This window comes from Pleuronectes platessa, chromosome 18 (assembly GCF_947347685.1).
Source record: "Pleuronectes platessa chromosome 18, fPlePla1.1, whole genome shotgun sequence".
NCBI lineage: Eukaryota > Metazoa > Chordata > Actinopteri > Pleuronectiformes > Pleuronectidae > Pleuronectes > Pleuronectes platessa.
Genome location: NC_070643.1, coordinates 20,691,271 through 20,711,918, shown reverse-complemented (window position 1 = coordinate 20,711,918; position 20,648 = coordinate 20,691,271). Strand labels below are relative to the sequence as shown.

The following is a 20,648-nucleotide window of genomic DNA, read 5'->3' as shown; positions in this document are numbered from 1 at the left end:
TGTATGAATTCATGACAATGAGATGTATTGAAGTAAACTAACTTTAAAAAAAATTGATAAAATAATGAGCTTTTAAAAAATGTATTTGTTACTCTTGATTTTTGTTGCATTGATGAAAGGTGATGATTAATTTCATTTATGTTGTTTATCACAAAATAAACATTCTCATCCCTCATCGTTTGATTCTTTCCTCTGTGATATTAGGGTTCAATAGAAAACAACAGAGACAGTTCAAGGGCAAAAAGTCAATTTTAATAAAAATGACCATATAACATTTTTTAAAATCTAATAAAATTACAATTTTTAATCTACTTCCTTTCAGGGCCGTGTGATGGAGTGCCGGGTCCCAGGGTTGAAAATAAATACAAGTCATCATCGCTGTAGACTGAAGCCGCAGCCGTCTGACCAGCTTCTTTCCTAATGGTCGTTTTTCCCTCGTCACCACTTCAGCTTTCATTCAAACCATTTGTCACAGTGAAGCAGATTTAAAGAGGACACACACATTGGACAGCAGGAAAACATGAGCTGAAGCCACAGGAGGGTTAAAACAAGTCGAAAATGTGTTTGTGTGTGTGTGTGTAGTTCACTGATATAATTTTTAGCCCCACAAATTAAAAAAATGCACCAGGCAAATCATGTTTGAATGTGCAGTCTCTCACCAGCCGGTTGATATTTCAGGTGCAGCTGACGTGCACAATGCATGCAATTAAAAAGACAAAACAAATGTCTAAAAGTTTTCCTATCGCAGTGTTCGATTTGGTTGAGAAAAAAATGAAACAAACGACTCATAAAATTAAAAGCACAACTTTTCTCTCCCACAATTCATTCATTCATTATTTGTACCATTTACCCTTTGAGGGTCATGAGGGGGCTGGAGCCAATCCCAGCTGACACTGGGTGAGAGGCGGGGTTCACCCTGGACAGATTGCCATGGCCGACATGTCAAGACAAAAAAAAAACATTCACGCTAACATTCGCTCCTACGGGAAATTTAGTGTCTTCAATTGGACCTACGTGTCTTTGGACTGAGAAAACCCACACAGACACGAGGAGAACATGCAAACTCCACACAGAAAGACCCCGGCCGTCAGGTTCCAACCTTCCGAACCCAATAAAAGTTTGACATGTGCTATTTCACTTTCTTGTCGAGAGTAAGACGAGAAGTTTGATGCCTCTCATGTCCGTCCAGTAAACATGAAGCTAAACGCAGCAGCCGGTTAGCTTAGCTTAGCATAAATGCCTGAAATGAGGAGAAACAGCTTTTACAGAATCAGCACTTCTGACCCTCACCAGTTGACACAAAAACAAAGTGTAAATAAACTATCCTTGGTGGTGGAAGGGTAATATGCTAAGAACATATTGAGTGACCATAATAAAGTGTGACTATAGAGGGCGCTGTCGAGTGGATGTTGTTTCATGTAAGCGGCTGCTTCTGTGGATTCTAAGTTTAAGTTTTCACTTTTGTTTGTCAGCAGGATTTTGCAAAAACTACAAAACCGATTTTATTGAAACTTGGTAGAAGAGTGGAACATGGAACAAGGAAGAATCTATAAAATTTTGGAGCAGACTGGATTATGGGGGCCGATATGGCGTAGGCTCCTAGAGAACATTTAGATACTTCATAGTTTTCTTTAGTTTCTGGTGACTTGTACCCAGAAATTTAAAAGATATATAAATATAACTGCTTAAATAAATCTTTTAAAAACTGAATAACACCAATAAAATCTACCAGCTTAAGGTGGTGGTAGATCATTTTCTATCATAGAAAAGAGCCGGATTAGCTGTTTCACCCTGATTTCAGTCTTTATGCTGCTGCTTCATATTCATCTTAAAAACCAGAGACTGACATCGATCTACTTCTCGTCTAAATCCCAGCAAGAAAGTGAATAAGTGTATTTCCCCAAATGTCAAACTGTTCCTTTAAAAAAATAAGAAAAAGTAACAGACTTTGTGTTTGTGTCCTTTTGCGTCCTGTAAAAAGTTGGCAACTAGTTTCTCTTGATTTCCTTAATATCCTCAGCACAGTCGTCCCACCGTTCACATTTCAAATACTTGTTTAAAAACCCCAAACAGACGCCACTGCTTGGATTAAATAATCATTTTTCCACCAATACTGTAAAGTTCACATATGTTGTGTTTGGTGGGTAAGGGTGTGTGTGTCTCTGTGTGTGTGTGTGTGTGTGTGCGTGTGTGTAGGGATGAAGGGGTCTCCAGTAAAATCTTTCTAAACTTAAATTAAAACAGAGATGGAATTCATAAAATACATTCACAGTCTCTGTCTATCGGCGGGAGAATCTGTTCTTGAACGCTTTGATAGTTTTGGCCATCATGGGGGCGATTTCTGAGAGGGGGGAAACAAGAATAGACGATTTATTAGATTTAAAAAGGAGCCGATATCATAGAAATCTTTTTTATTATCTATAACAGAACCTTTAACACAAACTTACTTTTGACCTGTGGCTTGTCCCGGGCGACAGGTCCCGCTGCTCCTCCCCCGGCACCGCTGCCCCCTCCCCCTCCTCCTCCTCCCGCTCCTCCACTTGGTGCGGAGGAGCGGGACGAGCTGGGCGAAGGGTTGTTTTCGGATAAAGACGCGCGACTGGTTTCACCAGCGTAGTTTATGGTAGCCGGCCTTATTCTGATAAACAGGAAGAGGAGAGGATGTGTGGTGAATTAAAATAAACTAAACGCATCAAAGTCCTGCTCTACCGAAAATAACTGATTAACTGAATCAAAACAGAATCTGGAGCAAATCCGCACATTTAAGAAGCTGTAACTGATGACAAATGACGAATCAGTTATTTATTAAGTCATCATGATGATGTAACGTTTAGAACACTGACTTGATGGGAGCTGACGCTGCGGTGGAGGCAGCTGACGAACCGCTGGTCGTGCCGAACCGCTCCTGTCGGCGGCGAACGTCACGAGGTGGCTTGGCGACGGAATTTACAAACGCCATCTTTACCTGCCGTCCTGCCAGAAGAAAAACACAACACACACAATTAGAACACAACAAACACCAGAGTAAATATAGATTTAATCTTTTACAATATTCCTTATGTTTGCTCTGTACCACAATCCTTGTTTATGAAATCAAGACATTTCATTTTGTTTAAAGCGTGAAGCCTCTTGACTCTCCCCTGAAAAGGTGATTCAGACTATGTCCCCAATGTATATCCAACACAAAAAAGCTACAGTATTCACATATTCTACAGGGAAGGAGAACTCTCGAATCTAAGCATCAGTTAGAACTTCTCCCACCTTTGGGCTTGTTGGCGTGTGCAGACGTGATGTTCTGGGTGAGCCTCCTCAGTCGCTCCTCGCGCTCGTCGTGCAGCCTCAGGTACATCTCCCTCCACGACTCGTACTCCTGTGGAGACGCTCGCTTGAAGTCCCGTGCACAGTGACGCATCCACAACTCATCAGAGTCCTCCGTGAAACACTGGAAGAAGATGAGAGCAGAGACATGTCAGTTATTTTTACCCAATGAGGGCTAAACAGTGATTGATGAACTGAGACTAAATCTGTATTGACAGGCTCATAAAGACAATACTGCAAATCTCATGTCAAAGTAAAATGGGAACTAGAACTTAAGTTAAATAAAACACGTCTACAAACTCCAGGAAATAGCTTAATTGCTCTTTATTGATTTCATGTGTTAGTTTGGATAAAATCAACGACATTGTGTAAAGTAATAGTTTAAGATGTTTAAGACTTGGTTTTAGGGATTTGTTTGAGATACATTTCATTAATGAGTATGTGTGTGTGTTACCTGGTTGCTCTGCTCGATGCGGTACAGCTGCTCTGGCGTACATCGCTCCAGAACCGGTTCAAGGATGTCGTATGGAACTCCTCCCACCTCATCGATGGCTGATTGAACAGAGACACCAAACGTTCATATCTGTGTTTTTTTCTGCTCTTAATCTAAAGACGGCAAAATGCAGCAGCTCCACTCACAGTCGATGTTGTTCTGCAGCACGCGGATACACTGCTCGTACAGAGTCATCATCTTGGGCAGGTAAGCCGTCTTCGACCCTGAGTAGACCACCATCTTGGAGTTGAACCGTTTCCCTGTGAAGCCAGAGTCCTCTTCCTCGTTGAGGACAGGAACTGAAAGGAGAGACGGACAAGAGTGAAATCTGAGAGAAGGAGGAGAAGCTGAAGATATATTCTGAAACTGAAAGGAACCTTGAGTAGGATTTTGGTATCTAATCTGAGTGGGAGAGATGTCTTAAGGCCGCACAGTTATACAGATACAGTAAAATGCTGTAACAGTTGACCGCTCACACTCACAAAAACATTTAATGGAACAAATAACAAAAGACTGGGGCGGGGAGCTGCTCTGGATTGCAGATTATTAAGTGTGTAGTTTTTTCTCAGGCAGTAAAAAGGGGAAACAAATAGGGGAACGGGTGTAATACGAGGATCACTCTGACACTATGAGTCTTCATAATGACAAGAGAGTGGGAGATTCATCACTGCATACATCTTCATCTGAAGGGGAGGGTGTTACCTTTACGTCTCTGAGGGGACAGCGGTGTGATGTCGAGGGACGGTAGGGGTCTGTAATTGGGTTGAATTGCTGGCAGAGGGATTTCAGGCAGAGTCGGAACGGCTTCGACCATCTGCACACAACAAAACACACAGGTCAACAAACAGGAACTGCAACTTCAAAGGGTTTTATAGAAAGGAAAACACGGAAAAATGCACAAAAAGACAATTAGGGAACCGACTTTCTTAAAGACGGTTCCATGAGCAGGTACAGAAGTTATAACTGTAGAGAAACAGTTTCCATTGCACCTTCTGTTATTTCTCTCTATTATTGTTACATGGCTTAAGAGGTGGTGTTAGTTGGAGATACAACAACCTGTTCATCCTGTTTTCAGCCTCAATGCTAATCTAACAACCTCATGGCCCCAGGTTTATGGTTAAAGGGACAAGAGAGGAAGCAAATCATTCTTTCCAAGATGCCCAACTAAAAGATGATGACGATAAATCCCAAAAGAGAGGTTTTGTTTTACTTTGAAATCTACGAGGTCACAGCTCGTCTCTGCACTAGCCTGGATGCGGAGGAAGCTGCTGTTGATAGGAAACTGATTCTACAAAATAAAAGCACAGTTCTGCTTCCTGGAGTGATCCGGGCAAAACAACGTCTTTTACAATTCACAGATCTCATCAAATTTTCAATTTTTATAACAGACCAAGCTATATTTTGGAGCGGCAACAATTAGTTGATAAATAAATGAATCAATCTACAGAGAATCAAAGTCAGCAATTAAATAAATTCATCATTTCACTACTTGATCCACTTTCTCATTTTTACAGCTTAAATGCACTAAGCTTAAAACACAGATTTATATTTAAAAATCATAAATAAGAACTCTGAACTCTTACCCTCTTTCGTTTCTCTGGCGTCGGGGCAGCAGCGGAGGAGCTGGAGCTTGAATGTGATCTCTTTTTACTCTGAGCGCCGTTCGCCTTGCTCGCTTTAGAGGAGGAGGTAGAGGAGGAGGAGGTGGCAGGCGGTGGAGGGGCGCGAGTTCGATGGGAAGACGATGAGGAGGACGATGAGTGAGACGGCCGACTGTGTGACGACGATGACGATGGCTTCTTCTTCTTCTTGACAGCCATTGGGGCATCGTATGTGAGGAAGGACTCGAAGGACATGGTGGGACTCTCAAAGTCCTCTTCCACCTCCTTGGATAGAGATTCCTTCGGTGCTCGTGGTCGCCCTGGACAAATTGTAGCAGATGAAGGGAATTATGGGAAGTCATGATTATCTGTGAGAAGAGAAACTTCATTTACAGTTTGAGGATGGAGTAGAAACACTCACCTTCATCTCCGCCTTTCTTCTTCTCTTCCCTCTTGCTCTCGTGCGTGGTGGACTTCCTTTGTTTTGCAGGCTTCTGTACCGGACTCTGTCGTCTCTCTCTGTCTGCACCACGTTTCTTTTCTTCGTCTTCGTCGTCGTCGTCTCCTCCTCCTCCTCGATTGCTACTTGTCTCTGTGTGGCGTTGCCGTCGTTCCTCGTCGCGCTCCCTGCTTCGATCCCCGTGGTGGTGGTTCTTGCTGGGATCTCTGTATGGTTTGGCGTGGCGGACTTCTTTGTGAGGAGGACTGGGCTCAGGCTCAGGTTCAGGTTCAGGCTCAGGTTCACGTTCAGGTTCAGGTTCGGGGCTCTCATACTCGTCTGATTGGTAGCCTCCTCGCTGTGGGGGGCTGTACTGCCTGTGTTGGGGAGGAGAGGGGGAGTAGTTGGTGTGGTAGCCTCTCTCCTCTTCCTCCTCTGCCTCCTCCTCTTCCATGTAGGAGGGCTCTTCCTCGGGGGAGGGCTCCCGGGTACGTCTGTGAACTCCTCCATCACCTGCCTCTGGGCCTCGAGAGTGGGGGTGTGGCCGAGAGGCTTCTATGGCGTGACTGTTGGGTCTGAGGGAGAAAGGTGGAGAGTGGTTGAAACGATAACAACTGTGCAAACCATAAACTGTACATAAAGACGGATGACAGTGTCGCCAAAGCCTCGCGATCCCCCCCTGGTGGTCATAAACCCTGCCTCCTCCAGGTTTGTGTACGGGACATGTTATTAATACGGGTGCTTGTCCTGGAGAACAACTGTACATCATTACAGCAAGATGAGAATTTAAACCACTGGAGAGAAGAGAACAGGAGATTTTCTCACAAATGTCAGAATCAGTTGCTCTGGACAGTTTCTGTAACTTTTCCTTCAAGTCCCCATGAAATGTCTGAGTGAGTCCAGAAAACACAGCAGGAAAATGTCTGGAAAACCGTGAGCGAGTATGTCAGAGTGACAAAGAGGAGCCACACGTGCAGAAGACAAAGACGTCAACTCGGAAAGACGATGAGATCCAAGAGCTTTTGCCTATAAGAGCCAACATGGTGTCAATGTGCTGCAAACAAAACCACTGAGCTCCCAGTGAAACTTGTGCTTCATGTCCAGCCTCCTGCTGCTCGACGTCTGAATGCTCCAGACATTTTCCTGTTATTGTGAATCTCCTGCTGCGTTCTTCATATGTGAGAGACACACTTTGGAAAATGTCAGGACCCGATTTCAGGACATTTCCCAGAGTTCATGTCTGAAAACAGCTCAAATGTTTGATTGTTGTGAGAAATGTTGACTTTATCCAAAATAATGCATGTTGTGATCTGTTGCTAAACAAAAAAATACAATTGAACAGCGCTTAGTTTTAAAGAGCCAAAAATCACGTATATGATCACTGCAGGAACAGATTCACACACACCCACAGACAGTTTGCATGTTGAGGCAAAGGAAAACAGAACGGTACCTGTCTGCAGACTGAGGAACCAGTTTCTTCCACTTGGCTATGAGGCCTTTTGCAACTTCTCCAGCGATTTCATGTTTCCTGAACGAGTTCACAGCCTTTCCCACTCCAGTTTCCTACAAGAGAACAGAGCCGAGTGAGTCCATGGTCACAGATTGTTCTCATTTGCATTGCATTTGCTTTCAAGCATAGATTTACTGGTTTAATTTAAAAACTATTCACAAGTTTTACACCTAAAACTTCCACTGGTACATATCACATTTCATTTTACATTCAAATCTTGGCCAGCTTCAGCCGAGCTGAGTGAGCAAAGCATCTCTGTTCCCTCTCGTCTAAAATGGCAGTCTAGGTTGAATGCATTGCTCAAGAGCACTTTCAACTATTTCACCACTACAGCTTTAGTTTCCCTTTTGTGTTTTTGGAAATCATAAGGATGAACCATGAATCAATCAACAGATATTTACCACCAGTATGTCCACAGTCATGGGAAGTTCCCCGAGTCGTTTGAGCGTCTTCAGTAGCTGCGAAAGAGAGAACGACTAAATTAACAATTTAAAATTTGTTTTCATCTGCTTATGTTTGTCTGTTAGTTAGCAGAGTACCTCAAAAACTACTGGACGTATTACCACAAAACTCTGTGGGAAGCGACTGAAGGCTTCCACAGGTTCTCTCTCGTGTTTGGAAGGGGGGGCGGGTGAGGGGTGTTCAGCTGCAGTATGACACCTCACCACTAGGTGTCTCTGAATTCTACACACTGAACCTTTAAGGAACTGATAAGAATGCGTGTGCAATTAGATGCAGCTTCATTTAACGTGCGGGGAATGTTCTTTTCCTAAACGTCCCTCTGGATCAACAAAGTATCTATCTATCTATCTATCTAATCTTATCTTATCTTAAGTATCTGTAAAACTGATCGAGCATTTCTACCCATGAGAATGTTGTTGTAGAAGTTGTACACTTGACAATTTTACATGAGCTGTGCATGAGACACTTAGTGCTGCCTCCCACACACTGAAGGATGTCGTGGCCTAAAGGGGCAGATGTGTAATAATACAAAATAAACAATAATCAGTGAGCCGTGACTCCACTATATTATATTATTATAACAGCGTTACTCCTAGAAACCGGATTATGGCTCATGTTGACCTACTTCACTGATCATAGCTGCTTTGTTTGATTTCAGCTCAGAAAGTAAACAAAGGAAACGTCTCAGATCAGCCACTGGCATCAATGTCTGCGTCCACAGAACAAATCAAAGTGTTTGAACAGCAGACGTGCGAGCGGCGACGAGCACGTTGTGCTGCAGCATCTCTTCACATCACCGGTGTGACATTAGAGGCCTGGAGACTCCACTATAACGCTGCCTAGCTCGATGCTAACAGCTACTGAGGCTACTTCCCCATCAGATCAGTCAGTGCTGAGCTTCGTGTTGTTATTTTATTCCACATGTGACAGTAAACACGTGCACGTGAGCTGCAGCTAGCAGGCGCTAATGTTTGCTAACAGCTGAACAACAACGTTATTACGAGTTAAAACCCCTTCATTAGCATGACGTCCACACGACGCCTTCACGGGCCGTGGGACAGGACGGAATCACAACGTGTTACTTTCGTGGCGACTCCAATTCAAACTTGATTCAAAAGGTTAAATTCTCGTTTTCAACTTTTCCTTGTTTTTAAACTTCACCACCGAAAGGTGTCAGGTGGCACCAACAAATATTAATTAAGAGATATATGATTATTTTGATGAGGAATCTTAAGTTTCAATTATCCCTGTGAGAGTCTGACCCATTTTTTCTTCTAGATTATCTTTAGAATTTGCAATATTTTAAGTTTTTTTTATATTCTCTTAGCCAGGAACTAAGTATCTTCGATTCTCTATACGACAGCTTTAACTATATCAAACATATGAATATTATTAGGATTCAATGTCTTACTTGTTACATGTGACGATAATATGCACTTCAATCCTGGTTTTGAATTTATACTTTTATCTGACCTAAAACCAGATTGAAAACTTTATTGATAGCAAGACACTCTAACTAAACTATTTACAAGCTTGTGACGTCATTGGGTTATTTAATCATTTAACACTGTATATATATTAGTGTTATTTTTATCCTTCAACTTATTTTTAAATGTTCATACCTATATATCCTTTTTCTTGCTTTAAATCTATCTTCTATCCTATACCTCTTTCATTCTTCTCTTTGTATCGCTTTGGTTTTGCTTGTAATTTATAATAAACTGTGTATGAAATGTGCTTTATATATAAAACAATGCTTTGGGACATTTCCACTCTTTCTTTGACATTTTGTAATCGTCTGCAGATACTGAGATTAAAGATACTTCTCAACAACCATCTGAGAAACTACTCCAGTTGTTTAAGGATATCTGTGCTTAGTATTTATGACTTAAAAAAGACCAACTTGGCGTCAAAGGCTTTGTGATTTTGTGATTGTAGCCGCGGGCCCTGAACGCATCATTTAAAAACCGTCTCGGCCGGCTTCGTTTCTTCCTCCGGAGACGATCCGCCATGTCCGGGGAGACGTTCGGTGCTAAAGCCAGGACCGGTCCGCCTCCCCCGGCTCTGTCGTTACCTTTCTCGGCTCCTGGTTCTCCTGGAGCCGCGACTGAAGTCTGTCCACCGCTTCCAGCAGCTCCTCCGCCATGTTTACTGCTGGTACCGTCTCCCGGAAACTACTTCATCCGGACTGAACACAGGCGAACAAAGAGGAGGTTCCGCCCGATTTAGTGTCCGCCACCAAGCTTTTCAATTCCGATTAAAATAAAGATAATAAAAAGCTTCAATGTGCGAATCCAAGAATTCGGTTTCTAATTTAAAAGGAAAAGCTGAAGTTTGTCCTTTAACGTGAAGAAGAGTGAAAGGAGGAAGTACGTCACCACGCAGGAACACCTGTTCATTCGACGTCACTGAAAAACGCTGATTTAGTCACACAGCCCAGACCCGTGGGTTAGGGTTAGTGTCAATGTCATGGTCCCACATTAAAGTAAACCTTCCTTTATGTTTTTCTTATTGGCCTTAGCACATGTTACATGTTAGATGTTACATGTATGTAACATCTAACATGTTAAATCCACCACACAAACAGTTCATCACTTTTAATGCTATATAACATAACATGACATTTTCTAAAAATGAGAGACTACTATTAATCCTTACTACTACTACTAGTAGTAGTAGTACTCCTATACTACTAGTAATACTAATAATAATAATGATAAATATAATAATACATTTTATTTATGAAGCACTTTTGCTTAACGTAACGCATTTTATTCATAAAAGGATAAAACAACAATAAAACATAAATATCACGATTAAAAATATGTAAATTAGATGCATACATTTGAATAAGTGGTAATGGATCTATGGATGATAATTTGGTCCTAAACCTAAACAACATGGACAACAGGGTGAACTTTAGAGTTTAGAGCCATAACTTGGAAAATGTCATTCTAAGTAATTAGTTCAAGTGAAAATTATGTTTAAGACACAAATTTGAGATTTTGCTACTGTTACTTTTATTATTGTTTTGAAAGGAATATAAATTGATTCTTCAACATATTCCCCCCCTCAAATAAACAACTTGAATCTTGAATCTGGACTGGACATGTTAGTTTAATAACATGTATACATTTATTTTATTTTACATGCTAAGCTATAAATATATTATAAAAAACACATGTTTGAATCCACTCGTCCTGAATCCTGAGAGTTTCTACAGGTTTGTTGTTGTGAGAAAAAGGAAATAAACAAGATCAACAGTCAAATAAAAACAAATCTAACACCTGAAACCCTGAGGCCTCCAGGGTGTGTGGGGGGGGGGGCTGATGGGATTGGAGGCGAAGTGAGCTGCCCTCTTTTGGGATATTTTTGGAGGGGAGGGCCACAAGGCCTGCCTGTATTTGGAGATGGAGGTGGATGCCGGAGGTGGGAGGTGGAAAATGGCAGAAGAGGGTGTGATGGGAGGACAGGGAGGCAGTGCTGGAGCTCTATGGGGGGGGAGATCATACGTCACAGCTTTGGTTGGGACCCTGATTTCCTTCCCTGTGATCCTGACCCACACCTACACACACATACACATACACACACACCACAGCACTCGGACAGAGGACGGAGTGACGAGGCAAAGAGGAACCTGTGAAAGAACAACTGCAAAGAAAAAGAAAGAAGGTCGAACAGAATCCAAAGAGAGAAGTCAAGAAAGCATCAGACAAGAAGAAGAGCAAGACCCGGGGAGGAGAAAGAGGTAAAACACATTTCCCTTCAAAACATTAACTTGTTGTGGTATTAGTGCAACTTAAAACTCTGTTCTTTTGCTCTTTTATTTCCTTTTTAAATCCCTTAAATCTCCCAGTTTTTATTGAGAAACTGCAAATAAAGAAGCACATGTCTCGTGGCATCCTCATGTTAAGCAGTAATTTACAGTAATATTTATTGAATGGTTGAATGGAAAGAATGTGAAGCAGTTGGCAGCTGCTGTCGGGATATCACTTTATGGCTGAGGGTGTAAGTCTTTAAAGTGAAATAGACACACACACCCACACATACATGTTGTGTGGGTCAGCGCCTATAAATACACTCTTGAGATAAGAGGTGCTGTGCAGGGATCAGAGTGGTGTTGTGTGTGTGTGTGTACATGTACAAAATATGTACACACATCGGTGCAAAGAAACCGAAATCCTGTCGCCTGGTTTACTCTGACCAACGTGTCCAGATTCCACATGCAGCTGTTCGAGGTGAAAAAGGGTTTTAAAGCAACTCAACAGACATTAGACGAGACACAATTAGTGACTTGCTGGTGAAAATAGTTACAGGATTGAGCTGTTAAAGAAGAAGATATTTGTTTCAGACGCTGGAGGAGAACAAACATGGAGCTAAAAGAGCAGGAATAAAAGACGTACAACTAGAAATATTGGTTCTCTGGACAGATCGTGAAATCCGTCACCATTACAACGTACAAAGGGGACAATCGAAGGCAGGCCTGATGGGAATGGTTCCACAGAGTCCGATAAGAAGAGTGACAACATTCTCATGACTGTTTGCTGTTGAACCCTTGAGCCAGGAGGGGATTAGTTTATTTTAGCATGAAGCCTGGACAGAGGGGACAACAGTGGACATGGCATCAGTTTTTCATTCGTAAGTTCGAGAATGTGTTTTCTTCTCTGCAGCCACAAGGACTCGCTCAGTCCAGAGAAATCCAGAAGGAGTGAGGTGAAGCTGATTCATCTGCAGAACATGTGATCGACCATCTGGGTCAAACCGCTATTTCTGTCCAGTTGGATCGTAGATTTCAGAGTAATCTATTACATTCTATTTGTGTGCATACGAGGAACTTGATTTGGAATTAGATTTTAGATTTCACGTGGATTTCATTCAAGGTTTAAGGAAGCACTGAAGAAAATGTTAAGATTGGTGGTGTAATAAGTTACTTTATCTACAACAGGAGGTGGTTATTATGTCCAGTGCGGACACACATCTTTTGACAGTTTGTACATTATGGTTGTGTTTATATTCAATAACAAAGATAAGATAGAATGAGATTAGATCAACTGAATGAAATCAAATGCAAATACGGTACATAAAATACAGAGATATGCACATAATATACAAGTTTGATTGATAGATGATTTTACAGGATTGTGCACGGTGGTTGTTTCTTATGTGATTGATTCATCAGGGATCGGAGTGGAAGGAAACTTGTATCTGATTGTTTTGGCGTCTGCTGCTCTGAAGCATCCACACAGAACAGGAGTTGGAACCAGTTCAGAGTGTGATTCAGGGTCTGCAGATCTGTTTCAGCACCAATCATCGTTTCTCATTACTTGTTGCGTTGAATCCAGATTAGGCAGTGATGGATTGGTGGAGGAGAGACATGTAGAAGTGGCTCAGCAGCTCCTGAGGCAGGTTGAACATCCTGAGCGGTGATGGTTCCTCCAGAAGCTGCAGGGGAGCTGTGTGTTCTTCAGGCGCGTCAGTACCACTGAGTTTCTTGTGGAGCGGCAGGATTGTGAAGTGTTTGAGGATAACACAGGATAGTATAGAAATAAACATTTTACAAGTTCTTTATAATGTAGTCGGCTACTTAGTTAGATCAGTTAATCAGTTAATAACTTCGACTGGAGGCTAAAACTACACGTTTAAGAAAATTAATTAATATATTTACACGTACTATTTATGCATAATTCACTATATGTGAAGTATAAAAAATGTAATGTCTTTGAGAAATCTAGAAACATTACTTTTCATATACTTCACATCTCTAATTCATGTGTAATTAGAAACAAAATGATCTGTTTTTTTTCAAATTCCTGTAAAATGAAAGTTTGATCAAATATTCAACAGTCAGCAGTGTTAGGGTCATAGAAGAAGAAGAAGAAGAAGAAGAAGAAGAAGAAGAAGAAGAAGAAGAAGAAGAAGAAGAAGAAGAAGAAGAAGAAGCAGCCAGTAAAATGATCCACAAACGCTTTAAGATGATTTAATGAGCTTTTTTCAGGACACCAGTAAGACTGAGTTGTTTTTAGAGAAGGTGGTGTTGTTGGTTACAGTGATGATGCTGATGGTGGTAGTGGGGCTGGGTGGGGCTAAGGTCTGGTTCCCAGTTTGGTGGATGACGGAGCAGCTGCTCTCTGCATTAAACTTGGTCCCAGATAGTTCCGACTGACCCCGGCACAGTGAACATTATTTCAGTGCCAGCGAATCACCGGCTTCTCACTTCTGAAACGTCACCGGAGCTCAGATCTCACTTTTCACACACGTTATTTTCACTAGTGTAAAGTTTCTGTGTACAGTTGATCAACTTAATTTTCTCATGTAGCGTTTTATTGTACTTTAAACTTCTATTTCTCACTCATTATTTCAGAGGGATGACTAGAAATGAATAGAAATGACTTTGATTATGTGTAAATCGACAAAATGAAAACTAAAACATAAAGAAAAGTGCAGAGCGTCTGTTATTCTGTTGAGAACATATACATTTTCTATTATCAATTAATGGATCCCGTGTTAATTATTAAACTGCTCACATGTAAAAACTAGATTTAGTCAAACACAAATTTATCACCATCCTGCCCCATCACTGAACTGACCACCTGTGTGTGTGTGTGTCTGTGTGTGTGTGTTTGTCCAAACACACACACCCACCTGTGTGCAGTGTTTTCATGCTCCATGTCTCTGGATCATGTGACGTGTCAAGGTATCACAGCGTCCAGGCTGCTGCACGTTGCTGTTTTAAAGGGGATTGCCACATCCTCAGCAGCCAGTGACCCCCCCCTCCCTACATGCGACACCCACAGCAGCTGCTGCTTGGTCCTGAACGATCGTGTGTCCTGTCCATGTGTGGAGCCTGGTGGCCTGCCAGCCAATAGGAGCTATTTAAAAAAGGGCCATGTTCTGCAGATGAGGAGGGAGGGGGGGGGGGGGTGAGGTCACTGTAGCTGAGCTCAGGCAAAAGGTTTCCCTCTAAAACACAACCTGATTAATCAATCAAAGGCTTCAACAGGAGCAAGATGATTTGAACAGAACCAGCAGGTCTTTAAATCATTTTTTTTTTTTTGTAAATGAGTTTGACTGATGAAAACAACTTTGATTGTAATCTCCAAAAGTTGTTTTTGATTTCCACAGTTCTGGATTCTCGGCAGACAAGTTGCACATAATTGAAAAGGAAAACAAGCTCACAGTCTTGCAAATGCTCATATGCACAAGAACCTTTCATATTTTCAAGTTTTGGTTTGGACCTGATGTGAATCCAACAGATACACGACCGAAACCCAGAAAACAAGATTTAAGATTCATGTTATTGTCATTCAGACAAAACACAGTAGAAGACCTTGTGTTTGTTTCCTAAGTGGCTTTAAAAGCTTTATAAAATAAAAATGAGATATACACCATTTATATTCATTTCATTAAATTCAGGAAACACCGTGCACAGCGCTTCTCCCCTTTGTTTACTCGGGACCTGGGTCACCCTGTGCACATGTGACCCCCCCGCTCTGCTCCGGTTTGCAGAGCTCGGCTCATTGCGAGCGTGAACCAGATTCCCCAGTTGCTCAGTTGGTGACTCCACAGCCATGAATGCTGGGAGGGACTTCAAACCACAAACCCCGACCCTGAGCTCAGCCTCGTTTCAGGACGGCTTCTCGAAGGACACACACTTGTCCCTCGACCCGACAGACACACAGCTCATCTGTGATTCATTGTTTTGTTGTGTTGTGTTGTGTTGTGTGGGATTAACTCAGTAATGTGCATCTGTCAGTGTTTTTCAAGAGAGAAACATTTGCTCTGAACAGAGTTCTCTTTCAAAATCTTAAACATATACATAAGAAAGAGATAATAAAACTTCTCAAAATCCACTAAAACATGTAAATAAAGTTTTTTCTTAGTGTGATTCTCATTATAAGCAATTGGGTTATTTTAGAACACACAATTCTCTTCCACAGAATATGCTGTGTCTCTGTATTTAAAGAGGAATACTTTGTCTTTCTCTCTCCTCCAGGTGCTGTGTGCTGTGTTGAAGTGAAACCACCAACGAAATATCCAACAAACCAATTCGACCAGTTTGTCCACCAGAGTGTGTCTTCTGCTCCGAGGAAGACGAGGACAACACGTAGCTACAACATCCAAACAGCCGTCTCTGTTATAGAACCAGAGTCTCTGTCTGTCAACTCAGTCGATTCATTCATAGTCAAACACTGACTTGAGTTCATTTAGACTCAAACTCAAGCGATGGCCCCAAAGAAGAAGGCCCCTCGTCAGAAGAAGCCCGCCGTGGAAACCATCTCTCAGGTGATGGAGCCCACCACAGACCAGCTGAAGGTGGAGAGCCTGGGCGATGGAGTGGTGGTGATGGACAGCGGCATGAAGAAGATCGAGCAGATGGCGGCGCTGGACATCGCTCAGCTGAACAGCCTCAACCTGCCGCTGCCGCTGCCCGTCATCAAGCCCGGAGAGAGGGGCCTGGGCCTGGGCAGCGAGCTGACACGGCCCCTGCACGGCAACGCTGTGCTGGAGGAGCTCAGCAAGATGCGGCAGGAGAAGTAAGTTCTGATGTGAAGTCCAGCTGCACGGTCACAGGCTCAAGGTTGTTACTTCACAACGTACTTTCCCTGCCTCAGGTTCCTGACCGACCTGGAGCTGGCCTCTAAGACGAAGGCCTTCGACGTCCACAAACTCGTCATCTCGTCTGTGAGTCAGTACTTCAGAGAGATTCTGGCCAAAGATCCCGGCATGAAGCGCCTGGAGCTGCCGTCGCTCTCCCCTCTGGGTACGACATCGATTCACACTGCGTCCACCCGGGAGGGGGCTTTAGTGAAGAGACTAATAATTGGTTCACCCGAACTTTAAGGTGTTAATCTTTGCCAGAGCTGGTGTCTCCATCACAGTAAATGCACAAACTTTAATCAGGATCCAAGACTGTATAAAGATGCCAAATATATTATATTTTATTTTTGGGAGATAAGTTTTATTGACAGGGTTTATGACCTATACTGCACCCAGCCACCAGGGGGCAATGAAAACGGTATAATTAACTTTTAAAGTTTGGAAAAGTACTTTAATTTGAAATATTTCCTCCACTGTAATAAATATAAAACCTTAATGAACCTTTTTTTTAAATCAAGACGTGTTTAAAGGGGATTTTGAGAAACATCAGTTGTAAGAATTTAACTCTTTTGGCCACAGAAGTTTAGTTTCTCCCTGAAACCGGGTGAGAGGTGAGGGTTTGGCGTCAGTTGTTCAGTCTGTGGTCGCTCTCCGTCCGCAGGCCTGGCCAACGTCATCACCTTCGCCTACCTGGGTCGCGTCCACATGTCCCTCTACACCATCGGCTGCACCGTCTCCGCCGCCGCCACCCTCCAGATCCCGCAGCTCCTCAAGATGTGCATGGACTTCCTGCTGGCCGAGCTCAACGTCCAGACCTGCGTCTACATCTGGAACATCGCCGCCGCCTACAGCCTGAAGCCCGTGTGCGACGCTGCCCGCCGCTTCGTCCTGGACAACTTTGTGCAGTTTTCCGAGACGCCGCTGTTCACCCAGCTGACCGTGGAGCAGATCTCCGCCTTCCTGCAGGACGACTTGCTGGTGCTGCCCTCGGAGGTCATGGCCTTCCAGGTCAGAGGTCACACTTTGTCTGTAAAGGTCAACGGTTGAAATCTGAAACAGAACATTGGGGCTAAAATAGGATAAACGAACATTTCCTAATGAAATACAGCTTATGCATCCATCAGAATAAAACATGGCTGCCGTTAAAGCTGGGATCACAAACTAAACTCAAGCTCCTCAGCTCAAAGGTTTTTTGACCTGAATGATACAAACTCTTCACTTCTTGTGTCCAAACTGAGAAATATCAGATCTTCATCGTCGCCCCTTCGGCTATTTTCATCAGGCCCTTAAAACAGACCCCAGACCAGCTGTTCAGAGCCAAACACAGAGCCACGACTCGAAGGCCGTCCCCTGCAGGGCGACTGTGAGCAGAGACCAAGTATAACTCTCACTGTCTGCAAGAGGAGAGCTGTGCATATTAATACAGGACTGCAGGGTGGACCCAAATAGACAGACAGCTGAGGGACGGAGAAGACGTGAAGGCTCTTTTTATAAACTGATCCGATGGAACGCTTCATTTGGTCAGGTTTTATTTAAATACATACTCAATTTAACCCGATTAAAAACCAACTTAGAGGCAACATTAGCTCTGTAAAATACATAAAATACGTAAAAACAATCTTTGAGAAATATGAATTTACTGGTTCTATGATCCATGTCCCCTTCACCAACATGGAGGAGGCAGGGTTTATGATCTATACTGCTGCCAGCCACCAGGGGGCGATTGAAATGCTTTGGCTTCACTTAAAAAATATATTTAGATTGTTTTATTTAAATCAGAATCAAAAACAGGAATCAGAGTTGTTGAAAAGAATGAGAATTATAAAAGCTATAAATCTTTATCACCAACTTCTTTTCATGTGATTCGTTTTCCTAGTATTTAGCTTTTTGTTCCCATTCAAGAAATTATCTGTTTCCAAATTTAACCAAACAAATTCCCAATCGAACAACATTACTCACTGACATAACATTTTTAAACATCAGATTTCTCTCTGTCTCTCTCTCTCTCTGTCTCTCTCTCTCTCTCTCTCTCTCTCTCTCTCTCTCTCTCTCTCTCTCTCTCTCTCTCTCTCTCTCTAGCTCGCCATGAAGTGGCTGGACTTCGACGCCTCTCGTCAGACTCACGCCGCCGAGCTCCTGGGTCACGTCCGTCTGGAGACGATCCCGGCCAGCGAGCTGGTGAGTCAGATCCAGCCGGTGCCCCGCATGATGCTGGACCCTCAGTGTCACCGCCTGTTGGTGGACGCCATGAACTACCACCTGCTGCCCTACCAGCAGAACACCCTGCAGTCCCGACGCACCCAAGTACGAGTCGGTCAGCAGACTCTGCTCACCATCGGAGGCCGTCCGTCGCTCACCGAGAGGGCCCTCAGCCGGGAGGTGGGTGTGGTTTTGGTGTCACAGGTCTATATATTCTTATAAGGAAATCCCCAAGTGACCTTTGACCCCGGCGTCCAGGTGCTGTGGCGGGACCCTCGTGAGGGAGGAGCCTCCTGGCGTCACCTCACTCAGCTGCCGGCGAAGAGCTTCAACCAGTGTGTGGCTGTGATGGACGGTTTCCTGTACGTGGCCGGGGGGGAGGACCAGAATGACGCCAGGAACCAGGCCAAACACGCCGTCAGCACGCTCAGCAGGTTCGACTGAAGGACACGAAACATGAATCATTAACAATGACAACAACCTCACAACTCACAGGTTGTTCGATTTGCTTGACCCCTTAATCTAACCCTTGTTCTGGGGCCTCAGGGCCAAAGTGAGTTGCTGGTGCCCATAAAACCTATTCCACTGAGGAAAGGGTCGGTTTGCAGCGGGTTCCTAATCACGAACCAGCAAAAGAACTGGCTCCCAACCATAAAAACTCGTTCGACTCCAACACTTTACTGATCTAGAAGAAAGAACCCAGAGCATCATAACTAGGAGCTGGTCCAAGTAGGAACCATATCTTAGTTATGAGCTTTATCCAAAATCAAGGTCCTGGGAGATGATTCCCCAGGAGAGGAGCTCGAGAACTGAGCGGTGGCTCCTACTTCACATCACCTCCTAAACCCCCGGGGGTCTGGAGCTCCGGTGCTTGTGTTTTCCTCACACTGCTCTAAACTCCACTCTTCTTTTTGCCTCCATCAGATACGACCCTCGCTTCAACACCTGGCTCCACCTGGCCAGCATGCGTCAGCGCCGTACCCACTTCTCCCTGGCTGCCAGCGGCGGCCGCCTCTTCGCCATCGGAGGCCGCAACGTGGAGGGTCTGCTGGCCACCACCGAGAGCTACCTGCCCTCCTCCAACACCTGGCAGATGCGTGCACCCATGGAGGTGCCCCGCTGCTGCCACTCCAGTGCCACCCTGCTGTCCGGGGACATCCTGGTGACTGGTGGGTACATCAACTGCGCCTACTCCCGCTCTGTGGCCTGCTACAACATGGAGACCGATACCTGGACCGAGAAGGCCTCCCTGGAGACTCCACGTGGCTGGCACTGCTCCACCACCCTGGGAGGGAAGGTGTACGTGGTGGGGGGCAGCCAGCTCGGGCCTGGTGGAGAGAGGGTGGATGTGGTCTCCGTGGAGGTCTTCTCTCCGGAGAGTGGAGCGTGGGGCCGGGCCGCCCCCCTCCTGCTTGGGGTGAGCACCGCCGGCCTCTCCCCGCTGGCCGACAAGCTGTACCTGCTGGGAGGCTGGAACGAGGCGGAGAAGCGCTACAAGGCCGCCGTCCAGAAGTACGACCCGGCCACTGACAGCTGGTCCATGGCCGAGGATCTGCCCGAGGCCACGGTGGGAGTGTCCTGCTGCACCCTGACCCTGCCGCCGCGCCACGCACCGCGCCGCCAGCAGCACCGCAACACCCCGGCCAGCGAGGAGCAGCAGCAGGTCGCAAGGAACCGCAGCAGAGAGAGCAGCCTGGCCCCATCACAGAGCATCACTGCATAGAGACATGGAACCAGAGAGAGACTCCAGGAGAGGGGGGGGGGGGGTCAACCTCAGGAGAACATCTGGATTAGAGCTGCAACCAATGATTATTCACAGTCTGGGTTAAAAGTTTAATTTTTCATTAGACGGTTAATTGTTAACCAAGAATAATAGAATAATAAATGACCATCAGTTTAAAAGGAACAGAGGAAAGTGATATTCCAGCTTTAACCAAACAACAATGAAGCTTTTCAGTGTTTTCCATCAGAGACAATGAAAGAATTGATTAATGAGAACTGATTATTCCGTTTCAGCTCTAATCTGGA

At 44.2% G+C, this 20,648-nt stretch overlaps 2 protein-coding genes across 2 annotated transcripts; one reads left to right on the top strand and one right to left on the bottom strand.

Annotated features, from left to right (window-relative positions):
- Window positions 1-230: 230 nt before the first annotated feature.
- eloa (elongin A) lies at window positions 231-10,203 on the bottom strand. Its single transcript, XM_053446247.1, has 12 exons — window positions 9,898-10,203; window positions 7,763-7,819; window positions 7,302-7,414; window positions 5,834-6,426; window positions 5,395-5,732; window positions 4,514-4,625; window positions 3,958-4,110; window positions 3,773-3,870; window positions 3,262-3,442; window positions 2,844-2,973; window positions 2,448-2,638; window positions 231-2,341 (listed from the first exon to the last, which is right to left on the bottom strand). The coding sequence occupies exons 1-12, from the start codon at window positions 9,967-9,969 to the stop codon at window positions 2,280-2,282; spliced, it is 2,100 nt and encodes a 699-aa protein (XP_053302222.1). The 5' UTR covers window positions 9,970-10,203; the 3' UTR covers window positions 231-2,279.
- A 1,140-nt stretch (window positions 10,204-11,343) lies between these two features.
- klhl43 (kelch-like family member 43) lies at window positions 11,344-20,343 on the top strand. The gene is made up of 7 exons (XM_053446248.1): window positions 11,344-11,571; window positions 15,817-16,357; window positions 16,436-16,584; window positions 17,083-17,429; window positions 18,501-18,800; window positions 18,879-19,054; window positions 19,545-20,343. The coding sequence occupies exons 2-7, from the start codon at window positions 16,047-16,049 to the stop codon at window positions 20,341-20,343; spliced, it is 2,082 nt and encodes a 693-aa protein (XP_053302223.1). The 5' UTR covers window positions 11,344-11,571; window positions 15,817-16,046.
- Window positions 20,344-20,648: the final 305 nt, after the last annotated feature.